General features: G+C 46.3%; 2 protein-coding genes across 2 annotated transcripts; both read right to left on the reverse strand.

Annotated features, from left to right (window-relative positions):
• Positions 1-919: 919 nt before the first annotated feature.
• On the reverse strand, positions 920-16,832 carry LOC108668000. The gene is given in 15 exon segments (XM_018155121.2): positions 920-1,281; positions 1,472-1,725; positions 2,860-2,959; positions 3,295-3,408; positions 4,074-4,327; positions 5,305-5,491; positions 5,701-5,861; positions 6,909-7,031; positions 7,541-7,745; positions 9,366-9,910; positions 10,123-10,249; positions 10,949-11,055; positions 11,432-11,610; positions 12,151-12,326; positions 13,288-16,832. Coding segments are annotated over 15 exon segments (6,150 nt in total). The 5' UTR covers positions 16,708-16,832; the 3' UTR covers positions 920-1,083.
• A 2,038-nt stretch (positions 16,833-18,870) lies between these two features.
• On the reverse strand, positions 18,871-20,100 carry LOC108667999 (GATA zinc finger domain-containing protein 14-like). Its single transcript, XM_018155120.1, has one exon. It carries the CDS (start codon positions 20,098-20,100, stop codon positions 18,871-18,873), a length of 1,230 nt encoding a protein of 409 aa, XP_018010609.1.
• Between the last annotated feature and the right edge of the window lie 4,333 nt (positions 20,101-24,433).

Here is a 24,433-nt window from a genome sequence, read left to right on the forward strand (position 1 = left end):
TGGCATTAATCTCGCTGGTTTCAAAACAAACGAAGACATTAAACGTACAATTATCGGCCCAAAGAATTACGTGAACAATCAATTGATTTCATTAATCGCATATTTGATTACATGCAGTATTTCTGCGCACAAGCATCGCGATACGCGCTCCTCGATGTTGTTCGTTGTTCACTGCCAGTAATTCCTAGATGTGGAACCGCTCACGCCTGGCATCGAACAGCCGCTCGATGTGATCAAAAAGTTCACCCACTGACCACCCTAACATGGAACATAGCAGCTTAGGTTCATTAGAAACTGACTGCGCCTGAACGCCCAGTAATTGGGATTGGATTTGGAGATATTTTTAACTGTTGAGCGTTTTAAACCAACCCGAGGTGACCATGTTTTGTTCATTACTCCGTATAATGAGGAAGTGGTTTCACGGCAGCACATCCGAACATCTTTTCTATCTACTTCCTAACCTCACTCACGTCGACTCCTCCTCAAACTTGTCTTTCCCTTCTACCCCAACCCACATTCACGTCAAACTTCCTCCCACCTCCACCTTGCTCCCCTCACGCCACCCCCATCTTCCCTAAGGATTTCTAAGAGGCAACTCTTCCCTCTACCCCCATCCCTTTTACCCCATTTCCGCCTCAAGAATCAGGGAGCAGGTCGAGCTTGGGCAATTTCTCGCTATACCCATCACCCTTTTCCATATCATTAGTCCTCCGAGGGAAGTCACTTCTTCTCCTATCACTTGAACCCCCGGGAGAAGCCCCCGCCTTACTTTTCCCCTATCACTTGTCCCCTAGAGAGAAGCCCCATCCTGCTCTCCTCCATTCACTTGTATACCCGGGAGAAGCCCCCGCCCTACTCTCCTTCTATCACTTGTAACCCAGGGAGAAGCCCCCGTCCTACTCTCATCCTATCACTTGTACCCGGGAGAAGCCCCCGTCCTACTCTCCTCCTATCACTTGTAACGCAGGGAGAAGCCTCCGTCCTACTCTCCTCCTATCACTTGTAACGCAGGGAGAAGCCCCCGTCCTACACTCCTCCTATCACTTGTAACCCAGGGAGAAGCCCCGTCCTACTCTCCTCTTATCACTTGTAACCCCGGGAGAAGCTGTAGGAGAAACCTCTCTCCCCTGTCAAGTTTTCGGCCGATTTATCGTCGGACGCGGCCGAGTTACCGGCGGCCACGGCCACGTAGGCCGCCGAAAATCCTTTTGTGTTGATGGTGTCGTCTGAGCGGAACCTGACGAGGAGACTCGACCCTTCGCCCCCTATCTCCTGGGGGATCTGAGGGATGAAGAGGGGGTCATGGGTCAGCGTGGGTAGAATTTAACCTGAGGGATCTTAGGAATAGAAGCGGGGGTCAGGCAATGGGTAAAATGTCCCATAGAGAATTATAGTGAAGAATAGGCACCAATAGAGGACCAAATGTGCAAAAAATTATGACGTAAATGACTATTACCAAGTCCCGACTTACGACATTGCCGCAGAATTTGCCGTAGGATGGCCCCGTGTCGTCGTATCCTGCGAAGATCTGGACGAAATCGTAGCCACAATCGTGCTCGTCCTCCAGCTCGAAGGTCAGGAAGGACAGATGGACGGTGTGGCCATCAGGGGCCTCTATGATCCAGTCGCAGTCCTCCTTATTCTCGTAGTTGTGGTCGCCGTATTTGGCGTGCGAGTACATGTGGCGGACGGCGCCCGGAGAGGCCATCAGGTGGCCGCCACACACTACAATATAAAAGATGGCGGTCAGCATGGTGCCCGGTGAGGCCATCAGGTGGCCGTCACACACTACAACATACAAGATGGCGTTCAGCATGGCGCTCGGTGAGGCCATCAGGTGGCCACCGAAGATATGATCATCTGTATTTGAGACGTAAAATTATCTAGACGTGATAGAGATTGATGGAAAAGTACTAGAATTGATTTAGCGTCTGGACAACATCACGTGATAGATCACGCGCTCAAGACCTCAGTATTGGGCGGAAGCCGTGATTTTATAAAAGGGCTGGGAACCGTAGCAAAGCCCCTGCTGAAGCTGACAAGTACGTACGCCGCGATTCAACGCGCGTTAGAGCTACTCAGAACTAACGGTCGACGTCTTAGCTATACCTGTATCGCATCGCTCGTGTATCACCACCCCGTACCTCTCTATCCCAGGGAACAATAATCAATTCGGATTTAATAATTCACTTAAAGAATTTGATCGCAATTCACCGAAAATCTTTTTGCTTTAAGCTCATAGAATTCAATGACGATGCAAGCAATGTTTGCTGAGCTTGCGCAATGTCTGTTCGAAAATCGCGTCGTAAGCAAAATGACTTCACGCTCAGCGATAGCATTTAATGAGATCTTTAATGAGACAAGCGATCTTATTAATGTACTTAATGTACAGAGCAAAAATGAGGTTCATGCAGTTCATCCTTGATGGCACTTGCCAATCCAAGATATATTGTGACATCATCAATACAGAAGATATTATTTAATCCCGTGTCAATGAGATCATTCAAGTGCGTCGAACTAAAGTTAAAATTTGATAACTTTACTGTTAAAGTAACTGATTGCTCATGTACGTATCTACATTTTGCCACTTATTCGACCAACGTTTGAATATTTATGACATGTTATGCTGTTTGTTCAAATATTATTGTATTCGAATTAAGCGCTGCGAATGACAAATGGTTTGATCCCATTACTGTGTTTACCACTAAAATGTAATATTTCACACGTCTGATATTAACATGTTGACGTCATTTGAACGCAGGGAGCTACTTCCCCCTCCTCTGACGTTTCTGAAGCCTCACCTGTGGAGTGCGTGGCTCTGAAGCCTCACCTGTGGAGTGCGTGGCTCTGAAGCCTCACCTGTGGAGTGCGTGGCTCTGAAGCCCTTGCGCTGCACGGAGGAGTCCGATTTAAAGATCATGTACATTTGGTTGCCCGACGCCACGATGGGGTGGGGCACCTGTGCGGGGGGATGGTCTGTTAGTACCCTTAGCAGGATAACCACTCGACCCTTAGCTGAGCCCCTCCGTATAGAGATTTCAATGGGATTGAGATCCTTGGTATAATGCCCTCAAGAGGGTTTATACCTTGGTATGATGCCCTCAAGGGGGTTTAGACCTTGATATAATGCTCTCAATGGGGGTTTAGACCTTGGTATGATGCCCTCAATGGGGTTTAGGCCTTGGTATGATGCCCTCAAGGGGGTTTAGACCTTGGTACAATGTCCTGTAGGATTTTGAGCCCCTTGGTACCACCCGACATTAGCGCCCGTACTTCAACGCGTTAGCACCTCACCTTAGCGCCGCAGTAGCGCCCCAGCTTGGCAGCGTTAGCGTTGGTGCCGTCGTAGAGGACGATGTAGTCGTACGTACACTCCTGGTGAGGCTCCATCTCGAACTCGTCAAACACCTACGGGTAGGGGGGGGATGAGCAATAATATAGAAAGAAAGAGCTTAGTTATGCAATATCTTGCCACACGGGTGGAAACTTCTCAGCATTACACTCTGTCTCACGTACGACAACGTGCCATCTACTACTTTTTCCACACGTACGACAGCGTACCATCTCCACCCCTTCCATGCGTACGATGGCTATCATGCATTCACCTGTGCCACGTATACGAAATCCCATTAATCATATCCCTGCCACGCATACGATAACACTTGTACTTCAACTCCTATCAGCTATCAGAGAGCTAACCAAGCTCCTGCTCTACTGCGTGTACGACAACTCACTAGCACCCACACATGACACGTCTAAAACTCTCTAGCCTCAGGCAATGCCTGGTGTACAACAACTAACTAGGCTCCACCTCTGTCAGGTGTACAACAACTCACCAGGCTCCACCTCTGCCAGATGTACAACAACTAACTAGGCTCCACCTCTGTCAGGTGTACAACATCTCACTAGGATCCATCCCTGTTGAGTCCACAATAGCTCTAGCATGCACCCTGCCCCATGCACGACAACTCTAGCATGCACCCTGCCAGATGTACGACAACTTCATCACAGTACCCTGTCATGTGCAAGTCAACTCTTTAGCTTCGCACCCTGCCAGTTGCACGATGACTCACGAGCTTGATGCGGTGCCCAGGGGTGGTGGTGAAGTGCCAGACGCAGTTCTTGCGGCTGGGGTAGTAGTCGGGGTAGTTGGGGCTGTAGGCTTGTCCCACGGAGGCCGTCAGTTCGTGCTTACAGCCTCCTTCCTTGCAGTCGTGGCCATTCTCGTGCAGGGTGAAGCCGTTGTGACAGGAGCACTGGTACGACCCCACGCTGTTGCGGCAAATGTGCTGGCAACCGCCGTTGTCCTGGGCACACTCGTCCTTGTCTGGGGAGGAGGAATGATTTAAGGGCGGTAACCCGGAGGGGGATGATTCAATTGGGAGGCAGTGAAGGGGAGGGGGATGATTCAATTGGGAGGCAGTGAAGGGGAGAGGGATGATTAAAATTGGGTGGCGGTGAAGAGGAGGGGGATGATTCAATTGTAAGGCAGTGTAGGCGAAGGGATAAATCGATTGGGTGTCGGTGGGTACTGAAATTGCTTATCGCCTAGCCAACTGTTCTTATCGACTCACCCCGTTTGGAAGGGGTGAGTCGATAAGAACAGTAATGCGTCGATGGGGATTGCTGCAGATTTAAGCAAATTAAGTGAACGAGTCTGGGACAAAGCGTTCAAGAAAATGCTCAAGTGGTAAGATGAAGGAAGAAAAATTTATGTATGTTATGACAATAAGTTAGAAAAATTTCATGAAGTTATGGTGCTCATGTATCAACACCATCATGAACGAAGTCTAATGTCGCATGCACGTTAGATAGATAATTCATGTCGCAGGATTTGTAAGGCAAATACGGTTCGTTTTAGGGGTAAAAAGGGTTATTACGTGGGTTCAAAAGATCAGCTGAAAGGGTTAATGGGTCGGTCCTGATGTTTGAATAGCAGTATTATTGGTCAAAGGGTAATTCGGCTGGGAGGGCAAATAATAAGGTTCGGTGGGTGAGTCCGAAGATATAAAAGGATTTTTTGGGGGGGATTCAGAAGTACACCCTGGTGATCTAGGATTACTTCTAGGGCCCAAGAGCCCACTATATCATTGTTTCAATTTCTCTAGGGTTCAAAGGGTTCGTCCTGATAGCAACAGTGTTTCTAATATTAGCAATAGTTATTACAGGGTCAATATTTGGACCCTATATAAGGTCCATAGTGTATGTATAAAATGGCAGGGACAAACCCGTGAAGAGTGTCAGGGTTTAACCCGCGCCCGAAAGGGTTCAGGATCTAACCCTGCCACAGTATCAAGGTCTTACCCGTGAAAAAGACCGCCGCGAAGCCCGTCTTCTGCACGGAGTTGTCGGAGGAGAAAGACACCCGCAGGAGGTTGCCCTCTGACGTGACCGCGGGTGGCAGGTGCTGGCCGCAGAACACCCCGTGGGGGCGCAGCTCCATGTCCCCCAGACGTGACCGCACCTCCACACTGTCGTACTCGCAGTCTTGCTGTGGGGGACGGGAATCCAGACAGTAACAATGAAGAGCTGTGTGTCGGTATACTGTCAACTCACCCAACACCAAATCACACCCAACACCCTATCACACCCAACACTCCCATCACATCCAACACCCCATCACACCCTACACCCCATCACACCCTACACCCCATCACACCCAACACCCCATCACATACCCCCGTTCTCGTCCCCTCTCACGTTGTTCCCTTCGAGGTCGAAGTGGGTGAAGTTGAGGGTGATGCGGTACTGCGGGGGAGCGATGATCTCCCAGATGCAGTGCTTGTTGATGGGGTACAAGTCGGGGAAGCTGGGGGAGGTGATGGTCCCGTTGGGGGACTCGATGGGGCCCCCGCACGCGTCTGGGGAGGAGGGAGGGGTTACGGGGGGATTCTGTAGAGTGCGTGGTTTGGGGGAGGTTTGGGGGGAGGCGTTTTGTTTGGGGGTGGGGGGAGGCGTTCGGTCTGGGGGGGTTTGGGGGAAGCGTTCGGTCTAGGGTTTAGGGGAGGCGTTCGGTCTGGGGGGGTTTGGGGGAAGCGTTCGGTCTAGGGTTTAGGGGAGGCGTTCGGTCTGGGGTTGGGGGATGATGGGAAGGGAAGGGGAGTGGTATGGGGAAGAAGGGAAATGAGGAGGGCTCATGGAGAGGAAGGTTGCGTTTAGAGCATAGGTATGGCACATGGAGAGCTAGAGGTAGCTCATCTAGTTTGTCTAGAGTTTTAGCAAATCTGTTATGAATGAATGTGCTTCTACAATTCAGTAATAATTGCGTTATTCACATAATAACTAGCAATAATTGCAGTTATATACATTACAAATGTTGTGTGTTTAGATGCGATTTCTCAGCCCAATGCTCTATTATTATTGTACTGTTCAGTATCAGAAAACGACAACATCGCAAGGAGGACTCGTTTAACTGGCTTGAAATAGATTTAAAAATGCATTATGTCATATAAATTATAATTTTAACATAATTTCCTAGTAATAATATTTCTGAAAGTGATAACTATTTCAAGTGAGAAAAGTTGAGAATACCACTTAAAATTATTACCATTTATAGAAAAAATGATTTTAATTGGTAATTCAACGAGAATTTCCTTCTTGATAAACCGCAGAAAATTCATATGCAACATACATGTCTATTAAAATAGTATTTCCGTTAAGGCATAGTCTGTCATGTACCTGTTTTTTATTTGTGGCCATCATAAAACGAGAAAATTTATGGTGGAACTTAACTAAACAAGAACGATCATAATCATCGAGTATACTACCAAATTAGTATAATTAATATGTACCAAAATAACATTATCATTAATGCATACTATATACTTATAGCTTTTAATTCCCAAAATAACATTAATGCATAATAAACATATAGTGATAACATTCAATTAGCGATGCACAACACGAACCTTCACATCTGCGGCCGTCCGAGTGCAGCTCGTAGCCGATGTTGCAGCGACACTCGTAGCCGCCCAGCAGGTTGACGCAGGTCTGCTCGCACCCGTGGTCGCCCCCCCGGCACTCGTCGAACTCTGGGGGAGTGGGGGGGGGGGTTGGGGGTTATGGTCACTATACTGTCACCACCCACCAAACACTTGCGCTGTCTAATCTTGTGAACCCACAATGTTCGCAAATTTCACCCAACCGCTTGCATCTCTGCGTCACCCAACCACTCTACCATTTACCTCCTTACCTTTTTACTCTCTTACACCCACCTCTTTTTACTCTCTTACTCCCCCCTAGCTCTTACTTTACTCTCTTTTTCTAACCCTTACTCCCCTTCGTCCTTCGTGAAGGTGACCGAAAAGTCCGCCTTCAGCACTGATCCGTTCCCCCTCCTCCTGGCCCCTCCCGCTCATCTCACCACCCCTTTCTCTCATCCTTTCAACCCCTCATCCTACGTCGCCTTACCTCTTCCCTTTTTCCCCCTCACCCTCAAACTTCATGAAGATAGCTGAGAAGCCCACCTTATGCACGGGGCCGCCCCCCTTCCCTTGGCCCATCCCATTCATCTCACCGCCTCTCTCTCTCACCCCCTCACCCTTCATGAAGGTGGCCGAGAAGCCCGCCTTCTGCACGGACCCGTCCGTGACGAAGCGCACCGTCATGCGGTTGGTCGTGGTCTTCACGTCCTCGGGGATCTTGTAGCCGCAGTACACTCCCACCAGCCCCCCGCCCCCCTCCGCCACGTCACCCCCGTCACGCACGTCCAGGTAGTCGTACACGCACTCGTCGTGGTTCTCGATCTGAAAAGTTGCGCGCTCATAAGCAGGTCTACACTCGGTCTAAACTACTCTGGCCTAACCAACTCGGGAATAACTACTCTGGACTAACTACCCTGGACTAACTACTCTGGACTAACCAACTCTGGACTAACTACTCTGGACTAACTACTCTGGACTAACTAATCTGGACTAACCAACTCTGGACTAACTACTCTGGACTAACTACTCTGGACTAACCAACTCTGGACTAACTACTCTGGACGAACCAACTCACGCTGCCCCGACTCCACCCACTGTACGGATCTCACATAATTAATAAAACCTAACTAACATAAATTAACCTAACCTCATTGACAGTAAAAAGGTGGAGAAGCGGGGTCACGTGAGTAGGTTAATCCAGAGTAGGTTAGACGCCAGTGCAGGTTATGCCAGATTAGGTTAGGCCAGCGTAGATTTGTCCAGAGAAGGTTAGGCCAGAATAGTTTAGGCCAGCGTAGGTTAGGCCAGAGTAGGTTAGACCAGATGCAGTACGAGCATAGTTAACTTAAGCATGCTGGCCTCTATCACGCATCCCAATGGTAGGTACCAAGTGGTAGGTACCATAGGCAATAAATGCAGAGGCGAAAGCAACGGGGCAACTCTAACCAAGAGGTTGTCAACTTTGCTGGCGTGTGGTGAATGTTTCAGCATGCATTATTTCATTTGAACATTAATTTAATAATAAGTTTATGATAAAAATCAATGCACAAAAGTATCTTGCACACACGTCTAGTGTTTATTTTAAATAAAATCGAAATTCGTAGATTGAAGAGGATTATAATGTTTAGGTTTAAATAGAATCACAATCTAGAATTCCCTAAACTAAAACACAACGACGCCGACGCTTGATGGTGGCCGAGTCGATTTTTCTTGTATGACTTAGAGCACTGAAGCTGGGGAGAGAACTATTGATAATGAGATTTATTTGGCTCATAATTCTACTTGATCGTGCTTTGTTTTGCAGAACGCAAAAGTAAATATGTATGCTTTTGTCTCATTTTAAACAAGATCTGAAAATAGGGGTAGTTATGTTAAAATGCCGGGTGAAGTCGGATGAGTATTAGAAGGTGGTCATATCCATGCAGGCTCCGCCGGTATTTTATGTGTAAGTGAATGCTGACTGTAAAAACTATCTGTTTTGTGTTGTTTACTGTGTTTTCGTCAGCTGGTAGTACTATGACGTGAAATGTATTCTTTGTCCTGAAAAATCATGGACATAGATAGTAGTCCTGCCACCAAGAGTCAAGGTTTGAGATAGAAAACTGGAACGAAGCTTGTTGTTTGAAAACCCTAAACCTAAAGCAATCTAGGAAATTATTTTTAACTAATCTTGTCTTTGATTGAAACCTTGAAATAAGCCCAGTGAGATCCCACAGAAGCATACACGGCAAAACTGAAGCGCCTATGCTGCCGTGGCCGCGAAAAAGTAAGCCCAAGGCTTCAGCCGTTGCGGAACTGGTCTGGCATGCGGTGTTCCTATCTTGATCTGCGGAATCATTGGTCTGAAGCTTTTTTTTTCTTTCGCATGTTTATGCCTAACGTTGGCTACAGGGAAGGTTTAAGAGTTACATTTGCAGCTCAAGTTAAGGCTAGGCAGGTCACCTCGAAGGAGTGGAACCTGAGGGCGACCTGGAAGCCCTCGGGGACGGTGATGTGCCACACGCACTCCTTGTCCTGCCGGTAGTCGTCGGGGTAGTTGGGGGACTCCAGCCGCCCCCCCTCCTGCACCAGCTCCCCCCCGCACACCGCTGTGGGGGATATAAGGGGTTAGTGGGGTAGTTGGGGGACTCCAGCCGTCCCCCCTCCTGTACCAGTTCCCCCCCGCACACCGCTGTGGGGGATATAAGGGGTTAGTGGGGTAGTTGGGGGNCTCCCTCCCCTCCACTCACCCAGCAAGGAGTCCCTCCCTCCCCTCCACTCACCCAGCAAGGGGTCCCTCCCCCAAACCCCGTCGCGTATCTCGAGGTAGTGGGAGTGGCAGCCGTCGGTGTGGGGGAGGTCCAGGAGGGTGATGTTGAGGGTGATCTTCTCCCCGTGGGTGGCGGTGATACGCCACTCACAAGTCTCCCCCTCCGTGGGAGGGCTGGGGGACCCGAACCCGGGGGACTGCAGAGTCGCCGAGTTCTCCTGGTGGGTGCGGCCGCACTCTGGGGGAGAGGGGGTTCAGTTGGGGGAGGAGAATAGGGGTAAACGGGATTATAAGGGGGGAGTGTGTGGGAGTATTTATTTGGGGATTCAGGGTGTCACCCATGTAAGGGTGAGTTGGGAAGCCTGGACGTAGAAAAAAATTATCAAGGAAATTTAGGCTAGGCCCCCATCTCGGACATGTCCGCCCCATCCCAAGTCCCCCGTCACTCACTGGGACACCCGTAGAGCAGGTTGGTCTGGGCGATGTCCCCCGGGCTGAGCCGCACCCGCTGTCCGATCTCTGGGAGGCTCTCCAGACCTGGCTCCGGTCGTGGTCTGATGGTGTCCAGATACGTCGCCTGCACGACCATAACACGATCATAGCGCGACCATAACACGACCAAAACACGGCCATAACACGACCTTAAAACGACCATACCACGATCATAACACAGCCATAACACAGTAATGAGTAACGCACAACAACACGCGGTAATGACGGCAAAATTTAACATTGAAAGCGACGATAATTAATTCGATGGTCAACTTTTGAGGAGCTTGGAGATTTGAGTGAAATAAAGGAAATAATTAGTGTAAATCAGTTTGTATGCTTGACGATTGACTAATTATTATTTGAGATCTTTTGGAGCAGAAGAGTTTAACTTGTTGACAACACCGGGGTTGAGATCTGAGGTCGGGTAGATCCTACAGAGCAATCCAAGGTTCATCACTCAGTCTGTACTGTTTGTAATAGTCTATAGTATCATGGAGTCGTCAGTGAATAACAATGTCGAGACGTGGCTCACTGCCTCATCTAATGTCGGCGATGTGGATGAGGAAGAGGATAGGACCAAGCATCGTTCCCTGTGGTACTCCACTATTCACCCTCGCTTTGCTTGAATTACAGCATCAACACAAAGAAATTAATAGGTCATATTGTCTAAATAATGACACAATCTGTGCACTGATACAACTTTTTGCCTTGCCAAATTGACTGAGGCAATGACAAAATATGCATCATTATTTCGTCAGAAGTGGACGGAGTGGACGATACCTACCTTGGCGAAGGTGGCCCTGGCGTAATGCATAATGCTGCCGAAGTCGTAGCGCTGCCCAAGAGAGTTCACCTCCTCCCCCGTCAGCTTGTTGAAGTTGTAGTCCTGACCTGGAGGCGGAAAACAATAGTGGTACCTGGACATCTTACAGGACTGCAGAAGTTTAGGCAACATTTGGAAACACTGAGGAAAGTTAGGTAGTGTGGATACGTTAGGTTATATATGGTCATGTACTTAGCCTGAAGACATCAGGCACATTGATTTGCGACGTGGTACGCTAGAGTAGTAAGATGTACTGTGGTAGTTATAGAGTACTTTGAGGATTATCAAAACGGGCAGAATGCCCCTATTCCTTTTGGTTCTATAAGTGGTTTCCCGGCCTTTTCTTGCCTTAGTTATCCCACTACCACCCACCCGCTCGCCCCACCGACTGGATGCTCCAAACCTTGCCCCTCCTGGCTCATTTGCTAACCCCAATACACTCACCCGCCTGGATGTTCTCCCTGATGATCTCCACGTGGTTCTCCCTGTCCGGACGCGTGTGCTCGTGCCAGAAGCCCACCACGTGGCCGAGCTCGTGGACGACGATTCCAAACTTGTCGCAGTTCTTCCCGATGCTGATGGCCTGGGGCCCGTTGCCCCGCTTCCCTACGAAGCTGCAGCACCTAAAGGAGGTGGAGATAGTGAGCAGAGGCAGGAGTTTTGAGGCAGTCGTGGAGCCGCCACCCTACAAACTGAATGTACCCCCTAAAAAGTAAGTGAAGGGAATTACCTCATCTCACCAGAAGTCCGTTGGCGAGGAGCTTGTTGACAAAGGAATGAGAAAAAAGGGAGAAAATAGTGAACCGTTAACACAACTTTCAAGTAAGCTGTAGCATTTAGGGATGAGTTATAGGACAAGAGAAGGGGGTAACTAGACGACAGAGGGAGAAGTTAGCGGGCGGGAGGCGAACTATGAGGTAGGAAGATGACCTGCAAAGCTCCTCCACCTCCCAACGAAGCTGCAGTAAGTGGGATGATAAGCTGGTCGACATATGTCTAGTGGTGCAGTGGTAAAACGGTTAGGAGGCTCAGTGGTTATCATTGCACTGATGCAGTGGCATGGCATAGTGGTAAGTGCGTGCTGTGGCGCATGGGCCTTAGTTGTGCAGTGGTGTGAGTTGTGCAACGGTGAGTTCGTCATAAGGTTTAAGGTCTATAGTTACCCGCAGTCTCGTACGGTGAAGATGATGTAATTGGGATGTTCGTCGGTTTTCTCCACAAACTTGACGCAGGTGAAGTTCTCCCAGTGCCGCATGGCCCGCTTGAACAGACCCTTGTCAGACCCTGTGAAGTTCGTATCGATAATGTACGGGATGACCCCGTGGTCCCAGACCCGCTCCTGGGGACATAGACAGTTCAGTTAGATGCCGAGAACCGCAAGTGGTTCCGTGACTAATCAAGCAGACTTTGAGAGCAGGGTTAAGATAGTAATCTATTTCAGCAGACCATGTGATCTCCAGAAAGATTCTAGACCGTTCAAGCAAACCCTGGGACTCGCATTAAGATCCTTGTTAGAACTTGGGACCCACAATGAGGTCATAGATCGCATTTCTTAGACCCTTTGTCTCCGTGAGAGGGTCTAACTATTGAGGGTCTTGACAATCCTCATTGTTAGTCACCAAGCCCATGAACCTGAGACGGTAGTAGGCGTAGACCCTTTAGTTAGAGTTTGACACGCTGCCATTCCAGTAATTCCCACCGCAAGTTGCACCCACATGACAGGGATACCACGTCACGTATTGACCCACTTATTTACATTAACAGGAACACATTTTATTCGTATTGCAAGCATGAGTTTGGTGCTCAACAGCACCACAATGTGAGACGTGGTCTCACATTGGTCACAATGAAGAGACGTGGAGACCACAATGAGACGTGGTCAGGCTGAACCAGCAATACATATGGGGTCTCATTCCGGAATGACGTCACCATAAGATATGTCAGACATGACGCCACTATCTTAATGGCCACAGACTACATTGCTACTGACTCATCATCCCTCAGAAGGGCATCTGAATGATGATAAATTATAATGTATCGATAGTCATGAGGTTCCCGGTGGTGGCACAGTCCGCTAATCCGTTAACTGCTAATTAGCGAAGCTAACTTTTTCATAAGTAAAAAGGAAAGTTCAAAAACCTAAAGAAACTTTCCATCGGTTAAGGAAAAAGTTAGTTTCGCTAATTAACGGTGAGCGGATTATCGGACTGCGCGCAATACTGGAGGTTCCCATTAATTACTGAGCAATGGGGTGCGAAATATGTAGGATATACTCATATCAATGAGATAAGATTACGAACCCTTCGGGCCGTGGCAGCACGTCGGATTCGATGGAGCTTCTTGAGCTTCCGTCCTTTCCGCTCACTGGCGCGGATTCGTCCCATTTTGCGTACATTTTCTCTTAACCCTCTAGGGACGTCAGAACTGGACGACAAACTCCCCTCCTCTCCTTTTCTTCCTTTCTTTTTCCGCCTGGAACGATTTTCTACGTTTTTTTTACGATCGCTTGGAATTTTCGATCCAATTTCACCCCGTCTGTCATCGACGGTAGAAGATAGAGATCCATCGCGATCGTTGCGTGTCGGCGATACTCCATCTGACCTAAAGATTTCCCCAATTTCCCCCCTATTGCCATTCTCTTCCTCGGCACCCGATTTCCGTTTCGATCGATTTCGGTTTCCTTTAGAAATTGATGACTCAGCGTCTAACCGTTCCGATTGAAACTGTTCTTCTTCGGTAAGGTCGTTTTTCCTAATAGGATTCTCGGCATTGCCTGTTATCAATTTAGGGCTGTTTTTCGACTCATCGCGATCACCGACGCTTTCTGCAGAATCGGCGACACTTGGAAACGTTGTATTCAAATTTGAACGTCTTAATCTATCCCCCTTTTGGGAAGAAGCTGCTAATTCGGCACCACCTTTAATATTACCAGCTTGGGTTTGGCGATCTTTGGAATAGAGGTTTGCATTTTTTTCCTTTGCATCGTCATCCATCGAGAGATCAGGGCGAGTTGGATCGTCTGATCTAGTGGAGTAAGGATTCTTCGTCCTGTAGGGATCATGCCGATTTTGTGGATCTCGGTAATTAGAGTCGTAAGCCTCAGAATTTCTAGCATACTCTGGGTTGAAAGGGTCAGTTCTTATCCTGTCTGGCTCTGTACGGTAAGGATCTCTCGGATCTGCTGCGACGAAGGGGCCATCACGAAAAAGATCTATTCTACGACTAGGATCTTCTAGACGCGTTCCACCTTGTTCAGGCCTCCGAATGTTGAAAGGATCGCTAGACCCGTAACGATTCTCCCGATTCTGATCATAAGGTAGGTCCGGGCGATATGGATCTCGATTCCGGTACCGATCTACATCATCCCAAGGACCATTTTTGTCTTTATCATAAGGATCACTTGGCCTGTATTGATCCGGATCATTTTTTCGAGCTTTTTGGTTGCGATTTTTAAGCCTGCGATCGTTCGAAAGGTCGCGATCATCGGAGAAACGATTCCTTGGCGGGTCTTCAAAATCCGAATATCGCTCGCGATCTCGATCGTCAAATTCTGATCGTCTACCATCGAGGTGCGATCGCCGATCATCGAATTCTGATCTTCGACCGTCATCCCTTGACGACCCTTCACGATTGTTATCATTTTTCCACGGGACGTTGGCGTGATGGTAGTCAGGACGTCGCAGAGGGTCTTCGTAAGGCTTACTTCTTCCGTAAGATGACGTGCGGGAATCGTAGAATTTGTCGTAACCCGAGCCTGACTTATCATCCCGGCGATTGTCGCTGGCTCTGTTGTAGTTATTGTTGTCATTGTAGTTGTCCTTGCTGTAGTGGTTATCGCGATCCCAAGTGCGGTTTCGATTTTTGCGGTTCCGCCGACGATTTTTATCGCGATTTTTTCTACGGGAATTCCGGTTTCTCTTACGATCGTTCCACCTATTTGAGTGTTTGTTGTTGTATCGATTTCGGTTGCGGTTTCTTCTAGCCATCTTACGTCTGAGGACGCTGGGGGAATGTACCTTATTGATCAGCTTGGGTTGTTCTTCGTCGTTCGGAAGTTCTTCATCTGACGCAGGCGTTAGGTACCCACGCTGTTGGCTGACCTCTAGTAATTCTTTCTCATAAAAAGCATCAGGGATCTTACCTCGAACCTTATCACTGCTGTAAAAAGGCAGTAGTCCTCCATCCAGGCCAGTTTGCCGAGGATATATCCACCCGGTCGAGTTACCATGCCCGGGACCCCCGCTGTAGACATGGCCGTCGTAGAGGTGGTCTTCGGGGTAGTAACCGGAGTAGACATCACCGTAACGGTCGGCGTTTCTACGGTAGTAATCATCGTAGAAATTAGGATCTTCTCGTCTCCGGTCGTCGTAATAGTTAGGTGATGCAAAATACCGAACGTCTTTCAAAGGTTTGTTCAATATTTTGGCACGTTTGAACTTCATTGCGCTTTCGCGGTGGATTTTGCGGTACTGCTTACGTTCTAGACGTGCTTTGCGCAGGTTGTTTTTCCTGATAATCATGAGTTCGCTTTCATGGGAGGTTCGATTCTTATCTTTTTTTATGTGTTCTGGAAGCGACATATCTATAATGATAGGCTTGTCGTTGGAATTATCGAGATCTGGTTTCTCAGTTGTTATCTTCAAGTTTCTCTTTGCGGCTTCAAGGTTATCGTGAGAGCGGTCGATCTGAGAGAGAAACCCATCATGGCGAGGGACGTCAGGAGGTTCGTACCGTGGTCTGTTGTAGTCGTCTGACGTGGAAATTTTATCGTAAGGAGGAGGGAGTCTAGACTCCCGCACAACCGGAGATTTTTCATCAACAATTTCACCCTTTCTCTCTAATGGTGAATTCCTTTTTCGGATCCTGATCTCTTCTTTGCCTGATTCAGGTTTCTTATTTTCATTTTCAGATTTATATGCCCGTTTTTCCACTTTTTTCTTTTCTGTTTCTTGTAGATCTATATTGCCAGGCTGCAAATGGTCTGAATTATCTACAATGGATTCATCATTCTGCATGTTAAACAGGTCTGGGCTGTCACCGAACAGCCCGAGGTCATTCCCCATATCCAGCTGTTCATTAAACTTCTGGATTTGATCACCTATAATCTTTTTCTGCAGTTCCACCAAAGGATCTTCTTCCAGATCCTCCCCGTGCACGTGCAGATCCTCCTCAGGGGGGATGGTCACAATTTCGGAGTAAGAGTTGTAGCTTGTTTCTCCATCAGACGTGACTGTGATATTAAGCAAGCGCATGGTATTTTTCTTGTTTAACCTTTCCTTGAGGAGACGTAAATTCCTTTCGTGGTGGAGCCCCGAAAAATGCTTGTGGGGGTGATGCCCTTGGTGGTAAACAGCCCTGTGGTTGTGATGTTTGTGATGGGTTGGGCGTTTCCTCGACCGTTGAACCCCGGGATTTTGAGGACCAGCTTTTATTGACCCGGGTAGCTCATGTGTATAGTTGGCGAGCCCCTGAGAGAGGTTCTGTGCCAAGTGGGACCCATTAACCTCAACTACTCCATTTCCAGTTCCAAGGGAAGTCGATAAATCGTCTCTATCGGACGACATGACGGCACTGACTCTCGGCGGGATCACATCAGACTTTATTTCGACTAGATTTCCGTCAGAATTTTCGTCATTTTCAACGGGGTTACCGTCATGACCGCTGAAATCACTGTCAACGCCATTCCGGGTTTCTTCCTCGCGATGGTTGAAGTGGTACATGGTATTTTGGGGGTGGTTGTGGGCTTCCTCGGGGTGGTTGAGGAGGTGCAGGGCGTCTTTGATGTTCTGAAGCTGCAGCTCGCGCTCATAGTCGGAGTTGGGCAGGGCAATGTCGTCCAGGAATCCACCTGTCGGTAAAGAACATTCGTGGCATCAGCAATAACGGAATAAAACTCAATAAACATTTGTATACTAGAGCGAGTATTACCTTAAATTGACAGGTAAAAAAGAAGTTCCCTACGCAGGTATTACCAATTTTAAATGTATGTTAATTATTACCAAAAGATACGTTTAGGCGATATATTATATGAAATTAGCGTGGTCGAAATTTTCTGAAGACGGAATAAGCTTCGGTCATAAGCCGTAGCAAGATCGCGCGAGCAAAAACGTTCCGTGACGTCATGTTGGAACTTTGTCACGAGACAACATAACGAGACAACATAACGAGACAACATAACGAGACAACATAACGAGACAACATAACGAGACAACACAACGAGACAACATAACGAGACAACATAACGAGACAACATAACGAGACAACATAACGAGACAACATAACGAGACAACATAACGAGACAACATAACGAGACAACATAACGAGACAACATAACGAGACAACATAACGAGACAACATAACGAGACAACATAACGAGACAACATAACGAGACAACATAACGAGACAACATAACGAGACAACATAACGAGACAACATAACGAGACAACATAACGAGACAACATAACGAGACAACATAACGAGACAACATAACGAGACAACATAACGAGACAACATAACGAGACAACATAACGAGACAACATAACGAGACAACATAACGAGACAACATAACGAGACAACATAACGAGACAACATAACGAGACAACATAACGAGACAACATAACGAGACAACATAACGAGACAACATAACGAGACAACATAACGAGACAACATAACGAGACAACATAACGAGACAACATAACGAGACAACATAACGAGACAACATAACGAGACAACATAACGAGACAACATAACGAGACAACATAACGAGACAACATAACGAGACAACATAACGAGACAACATAACGAGACAACATAACGAGACAACATAACGAGACAACATAACGAGACAACATAACGAGACAACATAACGAGACAACATAACGAGACAACATAACGAGACAACATAACGAGACAACATAACGAGACAACATAACGAGACAACACGAGACAACATCTGTCTCTTATACACATCTAGATGTGTATAAGAGACAGCCATAGAATACAGAAGCCTATTCGTACAGGTTTTCACTGTGAACACTTACATTATTATCCTATGTTCATTCTTGTGGCAGGTTGGAGCAGGTTGCCCGCGCGGGCAAACCTGCTTCCACTGTGTGCGTACCCTTAAGCTCCCCTCAGCTCAGGCAGATAAGTCGTTCTCGCCGCTGAGGCCCCGGAGGGTAGCGGACATCAACGATAACGATTATTACCTCGTTTGTTCCATTCGTTCCTGCGTTACCCAAGAAGCTGTAGGATTAGCCCTCAATAGAGAAGGGGAGAAAGAGCCCTCCTGCTTCCCCTAAGAAATGTGTGATTATCGGTTCAGCTTCTCTTGTTTTGAAAGTCCGTCAGATCCATCCCATCTGTCGCCTACATCTTGCGGTTATTGCTGCTATGTGATCACCAAAATTGACCTAATTGTTCAACAACACTTCTAGATATAGTGAACGAGTCGCTTCTCTTCTATTTCTGAGTTGTCAGGTGCTAGGTAGCGATGCTCTCTACCAGCTCTTACGGTTCCTCTGTACCTCAGAACCTCAAACTTGGTCCCGTTGAACTGCATATTGTTTACTTAGGCCCATCAGACATTGCAGACGGTTCCTCTCGCAACTTCCATAGTGAGAGATTTCATTTGCTTGTAATTTTGGAGTTTTCAAGTTTCATTTTTTTCTGAGATATTTTGGTAGCCCAATATTTATTTATATTGAGCTACCAATTATACGATAACGCAAACGCGTTATCGTATCCAGTTGACCGCCTCTAGCTCTTATTTCGAGTCGAAATAGATTTTCAGGACGGCAAAATTTAACATTGAAAGCGACGATAATTAATTCGATGGTCAACTTTTGAGGAGCTTGGAGATTTGAGTGAAATAAAGGAAATAATTAGATGTGCTGGAAGCTGCGGCGCTGGAGCTCCTCGACGCTGAACCGCGGCCTGTACAGGGGGCGGATAACAGTGTTGTCCTTGTTGTCCTGAGGGATGACAGGGGTGTCCTTATTTTCGTCTTTTTCTACGCGGATAACAATGTTTTCTTTCTTAGTCAGGCAGGCGGTGTTATCGTTGTTGTGGTGGGTGACAGCTGTGTTGTCTTTACTGTTGTCGTCCTTGCTTTTGTTATCATTGTTGTTGTCGTTAGTGTTGCTGCTTTTGTTTTCCCGCCGTGCGTCCCGGCCTTTAATGACCTTTTCACTGCTCTTGTTATCCCGGGAGCTGTTATCCTCGCTTGTTTTGTTCTCGCTGCTGATGTCCCCGCTGAAGTTTTGATTGTTTTCCCTAGCACCATGGCTGTCAACGCGTCTGTTGACGTTGTTATCTCTATTGCTTGTGTTGTTATCTTTGTCCGTTAGATGAGTGTCTGTTGTCCTGTTATCTATGTTAACGTTTCCGTTGTTCTCATCGCCTCTGTTCCCGTTGTGATTGTTATCCCTGTTTGTGATGCTGTTTTCCTGTTGGCGGGAGGCGGTCCCGTTGAAACGGCCGTTAAAGTAACGGGCGCTGCCGGACGTACCAAACAGACGCATGTACCTGTTATCGCTGTTGCCAGTTTGTTCTCTGTTATCTTCGCTGTTATCTGGGACAACAGAAGTGTAGTGAAAACGGAGTTGCCGCGAATTTTCAACATGGCGACTGTCTGGGGTGCTAAGACGTTGTCCTTTTTGCACCCCAAGATGGCGCGCTTTTTGGGGGTTACCAACCCCCATGTCCAGCCCCACACCCCCCGCGGAGGGGTTTGCTAAGTTTGAATGTAAATTCTCCCGAGTTTCACCAGAAATTTCTGATTTTTCGTGACTGGAGTCGAAAGTTTGGGGTAACTCGACCGTGGTTTTTTGTTTGAAAAGCGGCGGCAAGTTTTTCAAGTCATCGTGCATCTGGCTGCCAGAGGCACGAGAAGTCGTCGTGTCATCGTTGATTTTAGGTGAATTGGAATGTTCAGCGGACGAAACGTGGCACACAAACAAAACAAACACGAATATCAGGAACACATTTCGTAAACACATACAAAAAAAGCCAGGAGTTCTAGGCCTTTTCGTAGATCTGGAATCCGCCATCTTGTCTTGCCGGTCAACGTATTTGTTCTGGCGGTGGTCACTTTCGTTTCTAATGATCGTCATTTTGTTTAAACAAATAAGGTATTTATTTTAACTCAAAATATATTTATAAAACGCAATTTTCAGAGCGAGCTAAATGAATTAGAGTACGAAGACCGCGAGAAGCGACGTAATACATGGCTATTTTGAACAGCAACTCCTACATAGATTGTCCACCAGCCACACAAATTAAAATAATTATTATAATAATAATTATTATACAATTCACTTCGCGGTTTCTTGTACTGGGAATTCTTTTACAGCACAAACGAGCTAAAACGCCCGTTAGCAACACTTAAATAAATCACTTTGACACTCAGGTTAAACACTAGTTGGCAACTTTCTAATTAAACACTAGTTGGCAACACTCTAATTAAACACGAGTTGGCAACGTTCTAATTAAACACTAGTTGGCAACACTCTAATTAAACCCTAGTTGGCAACACTCTAATTAAACACTAGTTGGCAACACCACAATTGAACAAATGTCGGCAACACTAAATTTGATTTCTAGCTGGCAACACTATCATGAACGCCCTCTGGCAACACTATTCTTCTCATGGAGTTGACTTGGCAGCTGTTGACTTCTGTTGACAGTCACCCGTTGGGCAATGCTTGAGGGAGAGCGGAAACCATGGCAACTGTTGGAAAATAGCAGGCAACGGCGTCAGTCAAACGTGGCAACGGTTATGTCAACAGGAACCGTGGCAACGGTTATGTCAACAGGAACCGTGGCAACGCTTATGTCAACAGGAACCGTTGCAACGGTTATGTCAACAGGAACCGTGACAACGGTTATGTCAACAGGAACTGTGGCAACGGTTATGTCAACAGGAACCATGGCAACGGTTATGTCAACAGGAACCGTGGCAACGGTTATGTCAACAGGNGCCAGGGCCGCCCGTCAACAGGACGTCGCCAGGCCGCCCGTCAACAGGACGTTGCCAGGGCCGCCCGTCAACAGGACGTCACCGAGGGCTCCGAGGGAAGCTAATTTAGACCATCATTTCCCGTCACCAAAAAACACGCTAGTTGCGCCTGTCAACACGAGACAGACGTGCGCCCGTCAAGCGTCTCTGTCACAAAGTTGCCAGCTGTCAACATGGCAATTTTTTCAATGTTTACATACGTCACACGAGTCAACAACGAGCGGAGCGCGCACACAACGACACCTTCACACCACCGCGTCTAGGCTGGCACTGACCAGCCGCTGCCAAATGCATCTTCAATATCCTATACATTTCCTCACGAAAAAGAAATGTTATTGAATATTGTAACATGTACCTACAATTAAATAAATATTCAATGAATAACAGTAGTTATCAAGGATTATTTATCGAAACCAAAAAATATGCTGGGAAAAATATTCGTCAACGATAATGATCGCTAACGACGGCCGAGCAGGTCTCCATTAGCCCTCGTAAAGATGCCAGTTAGTCTTTATTAGTATATATTTGATTTTGAAAACAATTTAAAAACTAGGCAGTCTGGCTAAATTTTAATAAAAGATATTCATTGAGAAACTAAAATAACTATGAAAATTTTATAATAGCAATGTAAATAAATGCATTAGGCGTTCACGCGTAATTACGTAAGATTAAATGAAGATAAAGGGAAGTGTTCGGACGCCAGCACCGCGTGCCCGACTTCGGCTTAACCAACGCACATGCCCAGCGTGACACGCACACGTGTGCGTGTATTGTACGCGTACACATGTGCGTATCCTGCATCCGTACACGTGTGCGTATCCTACACCCGTACACTTGTGCGTATCCTACACCCGTACACGTGTTCGTATCCTACACCCGTACACGTGTGCGTATCCTACACCCGTACACGTGTGCGTATCCTACACCCGTACACGTGTGCGTATCCTGCACCCGTACACGTGTTCGTATCCTACACCCGTACACGTGTGCGTATCCTGCACCCGTACACGTGTTCCTGCCTCCCGTTGATGCCTCCATAGATTTTGATTGTTTATAAAATTAGATTCACGGCCAGAAACTAAATTTATTTAATTTATTAACATAATAATATATCGACCATTATATAAGATTATAGGTTGAATTATATTGTTCAGATGACGTTGATTGATCAAAAGTTAGGTTTAAATAAGTAATTTTAATTTATTAGCGACGTTTCGGGTGAAACAACATTTATGTTCAAATTATAGGAAGCATTGAATATGAAATTTTGTATTAAGATAAAGATAAGATATCTTCAGTCCTGTGATGTTATAATGATATAAGCATTTGTACTTTATTAACCTTCCTACATATTTTGTTCATTTACTTATGTATTCATTTTATATATGATTTTAATGTTAATGAAATTCAATTTGTAAAAGAGTCTGGGTCGGGACCCGAATATGTTGAATAGGTTCAAATTCAAATCTTATATGCATTTTTATGGTCATCAATCACACGTGTTTAAATAAATGATCTGTTTATATACAGTGTATGTACAGAGTATGTACAGTGCATGTATACAGTGCATGTATACAGTGTATGTATACAGTGTATGTATAGAATAGAATAGAAGTGTCGGCATTGAAGATAAGCCCATGGCCTGTTCCATGTACAGTGTGTGTGCAGTGTATATATACTGTATACATGTACAGTTTCGTACACATACATTACCTGCATTACAATATTGATGTACTACGAATTTCTAGCGGCTTTTCCTCGAAAAGCCGTCGGTGATTTGGTGACGGACTATAAGAAGTTTGATTTTTATAGCGCATTTTCTCACTTATGGAAAAAATGCACTATTGTGCTCGCCATGTCCGTCTGTCCGTCCGTCCGTGACCTCACATTTTCGTCGACGGGAAAATGCGTTCTCTGTCACTCACTGCAGTGAGTACTGAGTTATATTTTTTGATATATATGACGCAATGTTTGCTTGTGACCGACTATATTTATACATACCATTGTCAGGTTGTGATGCCATTACTGACTATTACGTCACCTTCTGTGACGTCACTACTCGTGGGTCACCGCGTATATAAGCTGAGAAAGGGTTGTGATGTCATTACTGACTATTACGTCACCTTCTGTGACGTCACTACTCGTGGGTCACCGCGTATATAAGCTGAGAAAGCGCACTGTTAGTCAGTCCCAGCAGAGTCTCAGTCTTAGGCAGACAGCCTTCAGCTGCAGTCATGCAGACAATTGCGATCAGTTGGCCAACTGACCCAGAATAACTTTGCGCCGAGTGTAGTGACTATTCGGCCGAAGCCTAGGCGGTCCCCGAATTTTGTTAGGGCAATTTTTTTCAGCCCGACCTCCTAGCCGATTTGACCGCAACTATCACAGGTAGCTGCTATCAAACCCACAAGTCACAGCTGCAATCCACCTTTTCTTACAGTGGCTAAACGCTGCTTTAATTAAGGAGACCATAAATAAAATATATTTTTTAAACGATTGAGTCAATCAATTGATTGCCGCGCTCCAATCAATCACATATTATAGTCTTCAATCTATTGACAAAATCCTGCCTAACATCACAGATACGCTTGGATATAGGATAAGTTAAAAACATAACATTTTATTCTCGATTCAATCAATTGGTTGCCGCGCATCAATCAAGCACATTAAGCACACAATTTTTTTTCGATTGAATCAAACGATTGTGTCAATCAATCGCATTATAGCCTTCAATCTATTAACAAAATCCTGACTCGCATCACAAATAGGATAGAATACAGGATAAATAACAAAAAAATACAATTTTTCCGATTGAATTCATTTTTTAACAATAATTCTATTTTATTGAATCAAACGATTGTTTCAACCTTCAACCAAATAAATCCTGTATTCTTTTGACCAAATCTTACCTTGCATCACAAATATGCTAGGATAAAAGATAAATTAAAAAAAACATAATAATTTTTTTTCGATTGAATCAATCTAAGATTGTGGTGATCATTTTCTTTATAAAAATAAGCGTATATTTCAACCAATCAATTCCATCAATCAAAAATACCATCAATCCTCGCTTCACGCTTTCATACAGGTTCCTCCTACACGGCCAATCACTCGAGCCAATTGATTGGCCGGTTATAAAGCGGGCCAATCAATTCAACCGAGTAAGGGAAGTAAGGGCAAATAAAGGGGCGGTTAAGGGCAAGCTTTATTATATTAAGTAAGTCAAGCTCATATTAGAGCTACACTTATTGAGCGCTCATTGGCAGCCAATCACTGGCCAATCATCAGCCAAGCACTGGCCAATCATCAGCCAAGCACTGGCCAATCATCAGCCAAGCGCTGGCCAATCATCAGCCAAGCACTGGCCAATCATCAGCCAAGCACTGGCCAATCATCAGCCAAGCACTGGCCAATCATCAGCCAAGCGC

Source organism: Hyalella azteca, unplaced genomic scaffold (genome assembly GCF_000764305.2).
Source record: "Hyalella azteca isolate HAZT.00-mixed unplaced genomic scaffold, Hazt_2.0.2 contig3447, whole genome shotgun sequence".
In the NCBI taxonomy this organism is placed as follows: Eukaryota; Metazoa; Arthropoda; class Malacostraca; order Amphipoda; family Hyalellidae; genus Hyalella; species Hyalella azteca.